Source organism: Aulonocara sp. 'chitande type north' Nkhata Bay, linkage group LG7, assembly GCF_057382095.1.
Source record: "Aulonocara sp. 'chitande type north' Nkhata Bay isolate Kocher_YH1m ecotype deep benthic linkage group LG7, A_spYH_male_GT1.1, whole genome shotgun sequence".
In the NCBI taxonomy this organism is placed as follows: Eukaryota; Metazoa; Chordata; class Actinopteri; order Cichliformes; family Cichlidae; genus Aulonocara; species Aulonocara sp. 'chitande type north' Nkhata Bay.
This window is the reverse complement of record NC_141350.1, coordinates 45,480,003-45,493,733: the sequence shown is the minus strand read 5'-3', so window position 1 is coordinate 45,493,733 and position 13,731 is coordinate 45,480,003. Positions and strand designations below refer to the sequence as shown.

The 13,731-nt window shown below is 42.4% G+C and overlaps 1 protein-coding gene across 3 annotated transcripts in view; it reads left to right on the top strand.

Annotated features, from left to right (window-relative positions):
• Positions 1–7,331: 7,331 nt before the first annotated feature.
• Positions 7,332–13,731, top strand: part of unc5cb (unc-5 netrin receptor Cb) — a 125,871-nt gene continuing 119,471 nt past the window's right edge. For all 3 annotated transcript variants that reach the window (XM_086300742.1, XM_086300741.1, XM_086300740.1), the window contains exon 1: positions 7,332–7,876. In XM_086300742.1, the coding sequence (XP_086156868.1) occupies positions 7,759–7,876 (118 nt within the window). In that variant the 5' untranslated portion in view covers positions 7,332–7,758. The remainder of the gene's footprint in view (positions 7,877–13,731) is intronic.

Below are 13,731 nucleotides of genomic sequence, written 5' to 3'. Positions count from 1 at the left end.
AACAGGAATATATTACTGAGAAGTCACCGTGGACCACCCCCCACATGAGAAATCACCTTGTTGAATCTAAGCTGTTGTGAAATGCTTACTGGCACTCATTTATTTTATAGTGCTCACTCTGAGTTATTTTGTAGCGGCATTGGACTTAAGTCCCTCTCCAAATGTTTTTTTCAGCTCCTTCTGGGGGTTCATGAGATATACATGACCAGATGAGACACATAATCTCTCCAGCATGTTCTAGGTCTTCCCCTGTGCCTCCTACCAGTTGGATGTGCCTGGAAAGCTTCCAGCGAATCCTGATTAGATACCAACTGGACGCCACCTCGACTGTCTGAGCAGCACCCTTCGATATATCGGAGGATGACAACACCTAAAGTAGCATCATCTGCTTATATGTGCAATTTCATTCTTTTGCTCACTATCAATATTTCATCTCCATAGGTGGAACCAGAACAAACAGGTACATCCACAGCTTTCTTAGCACCACAGGGTTCACCCTGCATTTTACCCTAACTCACAACCAAAATAAAAACAATTGGCAAAAACTTGAAGGTACTGGTTGCTTCACATTTTATTCAAAACTCGTTCCAGTGTGTGATAAAGCCAACATATTCCTAAATCAGACCACACCATTCCTCCCCAGCTGCACCTTTAAAGCTTGTCCATGAAAATCACAAACAGAATCTGTGATAAAGGAGGACGCCGGTGGAGGCTGACACCAACTAGGAGTGCCACTTCCTGCCAAGAATACAGATACAGCTGCAGCTTCTTAGTAGCCCCCTACAAAACTTCTTGAGGTCATAAGACATTTCTACAAAACACACGCAGACTGCTTGGACTTGGTTTAGCTGGTCCTCTTTTGACAGGTGAAAGAAGAAACTGCCCTGTCCTTCCTGAATTTCAGGTTGAAAAGTGAGGAAGTGAGTTTTGTCTATTCCTAGGTCTCATCTTGCTTATAATCTATTTCGTTAACCACAGTCAAAATTTAGAACAATCTGCCATTTCATAAGTTCATATTGCGCAAAGTGTAACACTTGTACTTGTTTTGGTGAGTATGTGATAATGTTCAGGCTAAAAGTGGGCAACACCTAGCCTTAATATAACCATGCTATTGACAAAAGGTTGTTGGAAAGAGTCCACATATTCAGGTCTATATTCAAAAACCTCAAAGCCCCTCTGATTCACTTTAGTGATTTTCAATAAAACAAATACACTCAACGGATTATTCAAATTCAAATTCAAATTTTATTTGTCACACACACGCAACCATACACAGTATGACATGGGGGTGAAATGCTTGTAGCTGTACAATGCCCGACCATTAAATGACAGAAGAAAAGTTCTACAATATTTACAATTTACTACAAAAATTTACAAATTAACTTAGGAATTTACAGTAAAGAATGTGCAAATAGCAGAAGAGATTATAAAGATAAGGATTATAAATTATAGGAATTATAGGATTATAGGAAATGTGTGGTGGTGCGTGTGGTGACGTGTGTGAGAGTCCAGTCTTATAGTGACGTGTTTGGGAGAGTCCAGTCCTACACCTGGTTCAGGCCCTGAATAGCCTGGGGGAAGAAGCTCCTCTTCATTCTCTCTGTTTTGGCCTTAAGGGAGCGGAAGCGCTTCCCAGACCTCAACAGTGAGAAGAGTCCATTGTTGGGATGGGAGAGGTCCATCATAATCTTCCTAGCTTTGGACTTGCACCGCTTGGTGTAGATGGACAGCAGGTCAGGGAGCTCTGATTGAATGATGCGTTCTGCCGAGCGCACCACCCTTTGCAGATCTCGTCTGTCCTGCTTGGTGCTGTTCCCAAACCAGGTGCAGATGTTTGACGTCAGGACGCTCTCGATGGTGCAGGAGTAGAAGTTCTTGAGCACCTTCAGTGGCAGATGGAAGTCTCTAAGTCTTCTGAGGAAGAAAAGACGCTGACGGGCTTTCTTAACCAGGGTGTTGATGTGACAGGACCATGACAGGTCCTGAGTGATGTGGACACCCAGGTATCGGAAACTGTCCACTCTCTCCACTGGCGTGCCACTGATGATGAGGGGTTTGTAATTCCTCGCCTGCTTTGTAGTGAAGTCCACGATCAGCTCCTTAGTCTTGCTGATGTTTAGGAGGAGGTTATTCTCCTGGCACCAGGTCTCCAGGTTCCTAATCTCCTCCAGGTAGGCCGTCTCGATGTTGTCGGAGATCAGGCCCACAACAGCAGTGTCGTCAGCAAACTTGACAATGGAGGTGGTGTCGGATGTGGCTACACAGTCATAAGTGTACAGTGAGTACAGCAGGGGGCTTAAAACACAGCCCTGAGGCACTCCAGTGCTGAGTGAGATGGAGGGGGAGACTTGTTTTCCCACCCTCACTGATTGGGGTCTGTCTGTGAGGAAGTTGAGGATCCACTGACACAGTGATGAGCTGAGTCCTAGATCCGTCAACTTGGTGAAAAGCTTAGAGGGAATTATTGTGTTGAATGCTGAACTGTAGTCCACGAATAGCATCCTAACATAATTCCCTCTGCCAGTGTCCAGGTGACTCAGGGATGTGTGGAGCAGGTGAGATATGGCATCGTCTGTGGAACGATTAGTCCGGTAAGCAAACTGAAGTGAGTCGATGGTGGGAGGAAGTGAAGAAGTGATGTGATCTCTCATCAGTCTTTCAAAACACTTCATCACAATTGAAGTCAGCCGTTTGTTGTTTTAATTGCTGCGGCGTCGAAGCGAGCATAAAACGTGTTCAGCTCATCAGCCAGTGAAGCATCGGCATTCATCATTGAAGAAGCTGGTCGTTTATAGTCCGTTATAGTCCGCAGTCCTTTCCACAGGCTCCTAGAGTCGCACTGTCGTAGCTGTGACTCTAGTTTTTCCCCGTAGCTCTGCTTTGCCTTTCGGACCGCGCTGCGCACGTTGTAGGACGCAGCCTTGTATAGGTCCATATTACCGGAGACGAGCCCTTCATTGTAGGCAGCGGTGCGTGATCTCAGAGCGTCGCGGATGTTTTTATCCACCCACGGCTTCTGGTTGGGAAACGTTCGGATGATAGTTCTTTCTGCTGTGTCGTCCGCTAGTTTCCCGATAAATCCCACAACCGCTTCCGTAAACATGTTGATGTCATCAGAGCTGCGCCGAAACATGTCCCAGTCTGCGTCATCCAGTGCGTCCTGCAGCGCGGCCACCGATTGGTCCGTCCAGCGAGCGACCTCCCTCCTGATTGGTGGTTGCTGCTTTAGCCTTTGTTTGTAAGCAGGTATGAGGAAGATGGCGGAATGGTCCGATTTTCCAAATGCCGGCAGGGGCTGAGCCTTGTAACAGTTCTTGAACGGGGTGTAGCAGTGGTCTAATGTCCTCGTGCCCCGCGTGGGACAGTTGATGTGCTGGTGAAGGTTGTGAAATGTCCGTTTGAGATTCACTCTGTTAAAATCTCCCATAACAATGAGTGCGGCATCTCGGTGAAGTGTTTGTTGATGTGTGAGAGCCTCATGTAGCTCACATAAGGCAGTGTCCGAGTCCGCGTGAGGCGGAATGTAAACAGTGCAGGCAATGACCGCAGTGAATTCCCGAGGGAGATAGAAAGGGCGACACTTAACGATCAAAAGCTCCAGATTGGGCGAGCAAGAGCGTGTGAGTGGGGAGATGTTTGTGCTGTCGCACCATCTGTTGTTCACCATCAAACACACTCCACCACCTCTTTTCTTCCCCGACTCCATTGTCCTGTCCATGCGGTAAACCGAAAAGAACCCCGTCGGCTGCACGGCGTGGTCTGGTATCGCTGGGTTCAGCCAAGTCTCGGTGAAGCAGAGGAGGTTGCAGTCCCGAATGTCTCTCTGGAACTTGATTCTGGCTCTGAGGTCATCAAGCTTGTTCTCGATGGATTGAACATTGGCTAGCAGGATACTGGGCATGGGTGCGCGGTGTGCGCGAGCCCGTAGCCTGTTCCTGATGCCGGCTCTTTTACCTCGAGGCCGTCGCTTAGGGTCGCGTCTATATACCTATCATTCCTTTCAGAAGACTGAATTACTCAAATGCATATACATATATATATATATATATATATGTATATATGTATATGTATATGTATATATATATATATATATATATATATATATATATATATATATATATATATATGTGTGTGTGTGTGTGTGTGTGTGTGTGTGTGTGCGTGTGGACATCACCATACAGTCCTGTGAAAAAGTATGTAGCACCTTCCTGATTTCTTATTTTTTGCATATTAGTCAAACTTACATGTATCAGGTCATCAAATGCATTTTATTAATAAACAAACATAACCTGAATAAACTTTAAAAAGGGATTTTTTAAAATGATGATGATTTAAGTGAAGAAGAGCCCCAATCTTCTTTGCATAGTTGTTTAATTCAGCCACACAGAAACATGTTGAGCATGAAAGACCTGCTTAAGATTGTGTTCTGTGTGGTCAGCAGAGTTTTTCACCTTGAAACTCTCCCATGGATTTTTCTTTTGTGACCTCCTAGATGAGTTGTTGATGTGCTCTTGGAGTAGTTTTATGAGGCTGGCCACTCCTGGGAAGGTTCGCCACTGTTCCAAGTTTTCTCCATCTGTGGATAATGTCTCTATCTGTGGTTCACTTGAGTCCCAAAGCCTTAGAAATGGCGTTGTAGCCCTTTTTAAACTGATAGATGTCAATGACTTTGTTTCTCATCTGTTTTTGAGTTTCTTTAAATTGTAACATGTGTTGGTTTTTGAGATCTTTTAGCCTACTTTACTTTTTCAGACAGGTTCTTCTTAAGTGATTTCTTGATTCAGCAGCTCTGGCAGTAATCAGGCCTGGGTGTGGCCAGTGAAGTTCACCCTCACCTTTCCAAAAAGTGTGCTTAATTACAATTCATTTTTGATTTAACAAGGGGGACAATTACTTAGCCAGGTAGGGTTGGATAGCTTTTTGCCTTAATAAATGAAATCATCATTTAAAAGCTGCATTTTGTATTTACTTGGGTTTTCCTGATCTAATATTACAGTTTGTTAGATGATGTGAAACATTTAAGTCTGACAAATGTGCAAAAACTTAAGAATTCAGGATGCGGACAAATACTTTTTTCACAGCACTGTGCATAAAAAGGATTACAGAGAAGGGGGGAATACTGTGTTTCTTGAATTAGATTCATATTTGAAAAGTTTAATTTTGGTACAGAGATAGTGTCAAGTTCACATGCCACATTAATCACAGTGCCGGGAGCATTGCCTAGGCATCTCTGATGCATATGCAATTACTTATCAGCTTTTATTGAAATGACTGAAACAAATTTCCCCCTGCAAAGCAAAAGTCATGTATATGTCTGTGTGTCTCTGTGTGTGGGTTTGAAAGTCTGCGAGGCTGAGCTCATCATCGATCAGGTTTTGTGACATGCTATTATTACTTCTAAATAAAGCAGAAAATGGAAGCACCTATTTGCACTATACTGGTAGGGAATATAAGAAACATTTTGTGCTCTACTGTGCAGGAAAAAATTATTCTGATTTATTCTGCTACTTTATGTTGTAGCTGTGTAAACAAGGAAATGTGCAGTTATAGGTGATGGATGCTTGTGACTAAAAAGTGGCCGTATCTATGTGGGGATCATTTTCATGTTTTAGATGTCTGAGTTGTTGTCTCCTTTTAATCAACAAAAACCCTCAAACCTTTTACCAACTTCTGCGATACTTTAAATTCTCAAGTGGTTATCCTCATTCCCCGCTGAAAACCAAACAAAATTTAGATGTATGAAAAAAATTATTTTGTTTTTTCTTCTTTCCTCTCCAGTTAATCATCTCATAGCCGCTTGTACTTATTTTGTGACCCTTTGCCAGAGAGCAGTGGGGATAAGGGAGTGGGTATTCAGGTTTTTCTTAATGTGCGGTGGAAGACCAGGGGAAATATTTTGTTTTTAAGGAGCCAGAAGTTCTTGTATTTATTTTAAAAGTCTTGAATAATTTCTTTGGTCATTGGCTGCTTTTTCACATATTTTCAGTCCAGTCCTTGTACCATACTATTTTCAGAGCAATGTGTTTGTTTGTTCAACAACTTAAAACTGACCTATAAGGACACCTATGAATTAGCATATCTCAGCATGGTGTGTTGTTTTTTGTTTTTTTTTCCTTACAAAAAAAACAAAAGCCTGAGGAAACTGAAATAGGAAAAAATCCAGATCACAGAGCTGTCACGGGACCTGACAGATGTGGTCTTGCAGGATAAGTAGCTGTCAAGAAGCCATTTTTAAGAAAGGGCAACAGGGAGAAAAAACTGAGGTATTCCAAATTACACCAAAACTGGTGTGAAAATCAATGGCGATATGTCTGATGGAATGATGAATTGAAATTTGAAGTATATGGTCAGTATGAAGTTTATCGTCAGTTTGAATGGAAGAGAGGTACAACGGTGAGTGTCTACAGGCATCTGTAAAACACAGTGGAGGCTCTGTCATTGTTTGGGGCTGCGTTTCAGCCAGTGGTGTTGGAGATCTTGTCAATATTGATGGAATTATGAATGCAGAAAGTACAGTGAGATTTTGAGCCACCTTATAGTGTCTGATTGGCCAGTGCTTTATTTTTTTTTTTTAGCAATACAATGATCCCAAACGCACTGGCAGTAAAAGCATACCTGGTTAGAAAAACACCCAATGGAACACTATCACTCATGGATTGTCCTCCCCAGAGCCCGGACCTCAGCATTACTGAAGCTGTTTGGCATCAACATATTGACTTTTAAGCTTATATACTGTATTTCCACGTATGTTTGCACATTTCAGTAAACCTTCCCATTTTCCTTGCAAAATATAAAGAAATTAAGGGTGACTAAATATTTTTGCAAAGTACTCTTAAATTAACGACTTATATCATATATGTAGGGGGGAGTTTGTTGATGTTATGGTGCTGATCTGTATTTCTAAAGTTCAAATGGAGGTAAAAACATTTTCACTGCGCATCTCTAAGCCTTACTACACATAAATGAGTATTTAAAATCGTTTTTAAAAAACAATATTGAAATGGGCTTAAACAGCTTAAAAGGATTTCCCCTAATGATACTTTAGTTTTGGATGCAGGAATTTACGCGCAAGTACAAGCGTTACATAACGGATTCCACTGCATACACTCATATTTCTGTTAATCTAATTTCTGTCTCGTAGTCTAACCTGGATGAATGCGTGATTAAAATTCTCAGCTGAAAAAAAAAAATCAGCATCCATTCCTCGCTGCTGTCCGGGCCAGGTTTTGATGCAGCGCCGCCACTTGCCGGAGCACTTGGATTGGCTGAAGGAGCAAGGTAGCCCGCAGAGACGGCTCCTTGCCCTGGTTCGTTCAGTGCCGTCAGTGGAGCGCTGGAGACGCGGTGCACGCACACACACTGCTCTCTCACTGCACGAGTGAAAAAGGGTTCTGCACAGACTCGGACTCTGCTGGACGGACTTTGCTTTCATGTGGGAGCATGAATTTGCCGTCAGAACATCGATCCACACCTCTAGCAAGTGAACCTTTAGAGGGAAAAGCAAGCGGATACAGATTTTAATGCAACATCCTCTGTGACAGAGGGCGATGCACCCACCTCTTGTTTCATAAAGTGTCACATGTTTGCAAAAACACTGCGCTGGATATATTTTGTCGAAAGCTATTTTTTCTTTCTTTTACGCCCGGGTTGTGAGGGTTTGTGGAGTGCTGCGCAGCGTAACGAGGGACACCAGCGCGCATTTCATATCAATTTCTCAGTGACTGGGACTCGCCTTAGAGCGTAGTTTGACTCCTCATCATGGGGTACTCTGCGCGGACTGACAGAGAAGGAGGAAGATCGCCGAGATCCTGTCCAGAGATGCCGACCGTATCCTGGCTTTTGCTTTTCCTTCTGGTTGACATCGGTGTAGCTCAAGGTAAACTTTAAAGTGTATTCTTCACCAGTGAACCTTTTGGCTTTGCTCTCAGGAAAACTTTTATGAACTCTCGTGGCGCTGTTGTGGTGGGCAAGACAAAACGGAATCATAATTAGTCACACTCCTAATAGAAGAATACAGTGTGCCACTTCATGCCCCCGAAGTTCGGCTGTACTAGAAATAATAAGCTGTAGCCTTCATTAAAGCAGGCTGCCTACTGCTAAGCAGTTTTATGTGAGGTAAATATGAAGATACTACATCCAAAGAAGCCTTCACTGGGGGGAAAAAGTTTTTATTCAATAATTTATATTAACTACGCTTTGCACTTGGAAACCAAAGCATCACAGCCCTGCATCTGTTTCTCCGAGGAAAGAAATGGAGAAGTGTTGCTTTGAAGCTCAAGAGATGCCCTTAATATTGTGGCTGTTGCTTTAAATCTTCCTAAACCGTTAAAGATTTTAGTGTAGGCACACAAAAAAATAGCATTACACATAAAAAAAACGTGTTAGAAAACTGTAATTAGCCACAAGAACCCTGAATCACAGCAAGTTATTACAGGTAAAATATAACATGTAGACCATTACCTGCAGTCATATTAGAATATTCCTGTTCGGGCTGCTATTAATCAAATCAAGAAAGCTGAACTTCCATTCATTCTCATATTATTCAATCTTACTCAGTGTTGATTGATGACTGCTGTAATCCCCAAATTAGAGGTCCACTATTTGAAAACAATCAGATCATCTAAGAATGAAGAATGATCTCAAAGCCCAGTGAAGCTAGTAATGCTTAAATGATCTTGACTTTTTGCTCAGGAGAATGTCTAATTAAATAAGGAAGTTTCAGTCGTGAAGTGAAGTTTGCCAAGAAAATCTTCAACACCCCCCCCCTTCCCCCCCCACACACACACACATATCTCGGCAGCGAGCTTTAATTTGTCATTATGCTTGGTTTCAATCAGTAAGCAGATTTACAAAACCTCTCCTTCAAAGAATTGCCTGGTGAAAGATGTTTCTGTAAACTGCAGAGTGGCTGTCAGTCACAGAAATCTTGGAGATAATGCCACAACACCTGAAGCCATTTACTTAATCTTCTTTCTACCGTGCAAGATTGTCAAACAAAGGGAGCTGAGAAAAAGCCATCTGTGTTAGGATTTAGTGTTCACTATGTGTTTGTGCATGTGTATCAGACGCCAAGAGTGTATGTCTGTGGAATTAAGGTAGGTGGTCTGTCTTGTCTGGAATCTACTGTTGTCTGAATAACATGATGAGATGGAGGGGAGGGGATGGGAGGGGAGGTTTGACCATTTCAGATATACTCCCTTCTGCAGTGACATCATGAACAGTTAGGGGTTTTTTTTTGTGAGGCTTCAGTGTTCATGCAAAAGTGTTACAAGCTCAAATTGAAGTCTAAGCACATATCCCAGACAGGGGAAGAGGGTCTGTGAGCAACCTTATCTAGCTGCTCCAGACCTTCATCTCACTCCTACATAGTTAATGAGCAAGAAGAGGAAGAGGAAGAAAGAGAGAGGGAAAAAACCCCAGCACAGGTCCAGTTTCTGAAGGGCATGGTGAGATGACATAATACCCATTCCAAAACCCCAGAGAGCCCTGTGCCATTGACTGGATGGGAATACGAACAAGGTTCTTATCTGTCCATTAAGAAGTCGATACACTAGGAGAACATTGTTTGAGCCTAATTAATGGGCCTCGCTATTTTGGGGCACTGATGAGCTCTACACATTTTCTAATCGCTGGAGAGTCACTTCTTCAGTGTAAAACTACTGGTGATCAAAGTGGCTCACTTACCCGGGCGCTCTCTGTAACGCTGTGCTTCTACTCGCAGCTCTTCAGACCTACTTTCTGTGGCTGTAAATATGTGTTTACAGTTTTTATTTATTTTTTGAGAGTGCTTTCTAATCCTCTAGACAGAGGCGAGCACCGGGAAGTGATCCTTCTCATTAACCTGCTGGACTCTTCAGAAAGGAGACAAGTTGAGACAGATATATGCAATGAGCTGCCAGGAAAGTAGCTGAGGGCTCTGACAGCAGCTTGATTTGAAACCCTTGGTGCAAGAAAAGATACAATTCAGTTTTTTCCATGGAGGTGTCAGAGCTCCACCGTACTGTTAAAGCTGATGGAGGATGTCAAGTTCTTACAGGGAACATATGGAATAGCTGCTCTGATAAAAGATTTATTGGCAGGTGTGCAATCAGGTTGTATTTTTAATTATTATTATTATTTTTTTAAATCTTGGAAAAAAACCAAGACATCTGAGATTAAACAGTTATTGTGCCGCATTCAATTTAGCAGTGGATCTTCTCTTTTCCGTCACATTCTGCCCCGCCCTAAAAGTCCAAACTCCCTCACCATTGGGCTGTGGCTCATTTTAGTCCAGTTCACATTTATTTATCCAGGTTTATTAAAATAAAAAAAAATCAATAAATGCATATTAACCATATATGCTGCTCAATAGTCTTTAGTGGGTAACATGCATGTGTTGTGCTACATGCATGATAAGGGAGGGAAAATCACTTTTTTAAGGTGTTTCCTTTTTCTCGATTTCCTTTCATTTCCATGGCTGACCTTAACGCTGGCATTTATATAGTGTACCTCTTGTGTTAGGCAGTGGATACATGGGCGCTGGCATTCCTGGGATTAGTTCAGTTTTTCCACAGCGCTGTTCTCGTGCTGCCTCTCACACCATGTTTCTGTCTCTCCTGCCTCTCCACTTTCTGATGATGTGTCCTCTGAGGATTGTTTATGGAGAGAAAAGGTTAAAGGACAGCTATGGTTTCAGATATATTGTAACTCATACACAGTGAGGCTTCTTTGTTTTCCTCGTACGACACACTCGTTCAGCTTTTAGGCTACTTCTGTGTGCTTCGTAAAGAATGCAGGTAAATGTGAATGTTGTTTTTTTTGTTTTTTTCCCTGCCTATTATTATTCTAAGAGGCTTCCCCTGGGGCTGCTAACATTACAACCATAGAGGTCATTATATAAACTGGGTCTACATGCACAATGAGAGCATTGTGCGAAGAAGCAGTACATATAAATGACCTCCTGTGATAGCCTTTGCCATCAATGCAAGCTCGCAGTACGTGATATTTAAAGCAAATTTATGTAACTGAAGGATTTTGTGTAAGTGAAGGAAATTAAGATTGAGCTGTGATATGCACAGGTGAACGAAGAGAGCAAAGTAAAAAAAAAAAAAAGTGTGTACACAGTATGGCTGTGTGAGGTCACAGTTGCATGCTGGTTGCGATTTAAGCCAGACGGAGCCTGGTAGTGAGTGATAATTACTGTGAAAAGTAGCTGCTGAGTTTGCTTCCTTGCTCTACTTGATGTCATATGCTATTGTTATGAACGCAAAAAATATACTCTGTTGCTATTTTGGGGCCGGGAACAGCTGTGGCGGCGGACACGAATACTGTCTGTCATTGCACTCAGGCCTGTCGTGAAGATTTTTTTAATTTACTTTGGTTATGTGTTCACATTCCCCTTTAGTTCAAGTCTTCTATCTAAGAATTTTTTGGCCAGTTCATCAGAATGCCTCGGTTTGATTATTTTGTGCCTTTTCTTTTCTTTTCCAATCTTACCACAGCACTTGAACTGTTACTTTTACCTCAGTTTGATGATGCAAATATGGCAGAGTACCAAATGATGTCTAAATCAGTCACATTTTTATAGATGGTTCACAAAGTGGGGTCTGGGGACCCCCGGGGAACGTGACCCATATCCAAGGATAATTTTCTATAAATAACTGAAGTGTTCTATATCATTAAAAACTGCATGTGATCAGTCGGTGACCATTTATGTCAACAAAAAATATTATGCCAACCAAAAATATTGTGTCCATTACTCCCTCCCCCATTATCAAAATAAAGCCAAAAGAAACTCTGACATTGTGATACATCATGTCAGTTTCTCATGAAACCACTCACATCTCTTAGGGTGTGGGGAACCATTCCTGCTGCTATATACTCATTAGCCAGCTTGCTAGCCTTCCATCATCAAGAGTCAAGCCAGTCGACATTTTGAGTAACACTAAGCCTAAAATCCCTAAACTCAAGGGGACCACTGGGATTTTTCTTTCTCTCCCTCCTAATGGGCCTAAAAACATTAAACTGGCTAATGTTTCAAATAATGTGTATATATAATGGCTCACTGGGATTACCTCTTTAAACTGTACAAGTTCAACACACAGTAATCCCAGTTAGTGGATATTTAGCTCTGCCCCACCCACCTTCTATTCAAACCTTCTGTTTGTTAGAGACAGCCAATCTGAAGAATGTGAGAGGAGTTAATACGGCTTTGTTTCCGACGGTGGATAAACCGAGGCACGCTATAAGATTAATAAGTAATATGTGATTGAATCATGCAAAGCTGCTCCAGTAGAATCCTTGGATAAACTGTGGACCTGGAAATGAGCATATTAAGACCACCATAATCTCCCCTCAAAACCACTAGAATGTAAATTCCTTATCAGAGAGTTAAAAACTTAAAATTTCCTATAAATTCTGCCTTGTTTTTCTCAACTTATGTTAAAATGTAATCCCTGATCATCAGCATAATAGAAAGTTGAAGCTCCTTGTAAACTAAACCTAAACGTTTTCTTTTTCCTACTGAGTTTTGTGTTAATGCTTCCATGCAGTTTTGATGTGTTGTGCTCATACTGCATGCCTTTAAAGCAATTTACAATTTAGCATTGCGAGTATACTTGATTTGTGGGGTGAATAATAATGTTCTCAGATTGCCGTGTGCTAAAATCTTGAAGTAAATGAAAAGAGATTTGGGGAGGGGGGACTTCAGAGAGGGACAGAAAGATTAGAGGTGAGGAGGAGGAGAGGGACCTCGAGGCAGGAGAGGGTGGGTGAGAGAAAAGGGTGAAAGCAAGATATGGAGTGAGGACAGGGACAGGCTTGGAAGGAGAAGAGAGTGTGTCATTAATCACCCTGTGTGACACTCTCAACTACAGGGGAGCTTCACAGTGCAACATTCACTCCTATTAGCAGTCCATTAGCAGAACTCGGCACAAGTAGCAGCACTTGACAAGCAGGCCTTTGCCAGGGAGGGTGACTTGTGTCTCAATACAATGCATGCTGCACCACCTAGATTGCGGGCGTGCATGATTTTTCTTTTTAGGGTACAGTAAGTTGGAGTGCACCACAAGGCAGAAATTACTCGCATACTGTAGGCTACGGACAGCAAATGAAAATAATTGTATAAAAGGTCCCACTTTCAATTACGCTGCTGGATGAGATCGGAGATAATGATTGTGAAGACGACGATAGTGGTGACCTGATTTCCTACCTGCTGTACACCCTTTGCCAGAAAGCGGCTCTCCAAAGTTGAGATGGCTGATGCATTAGAGGTACAGTCATTTCTCATTCAAAGGCTTGTTGGCCTCTTACTAGCCAAGAGCCCTGTGATTACAGGAGCCTCGGCAAGGGAGGGAAGGGGGTGTGGACCACTGTCCCTGCTCTTGATCTACAGTTCATTTATGATTAAAGATCAGAGCCGGCAGTCAGAAAATCAGGGGTTGAGGTGGGGTACAGAGGAGGACAGAGCCAAAGGGAGAGAGAGAAGTGATTATGAGTTAAGTGGCCCTTCTCATGCCATTATAAGCAGCAGGGCTGACAGAGCACATCATGAGTGAGTATAAGTACACACTCCACTCCTGCCCTTTAATTTGGCATCATGGCCTCCCCCCTGATGTTCAACCACTAATGTCCTCCTGCATTTTTGTGTTCCTAACAGGATATCAGCCAAGGACAGGCAGGTAAATGAGGGGAAAAATATGTGGAAGGAACTCAAAGGAAGTCTCACTGTATTTGTGCGTCATGTTTTTTAAA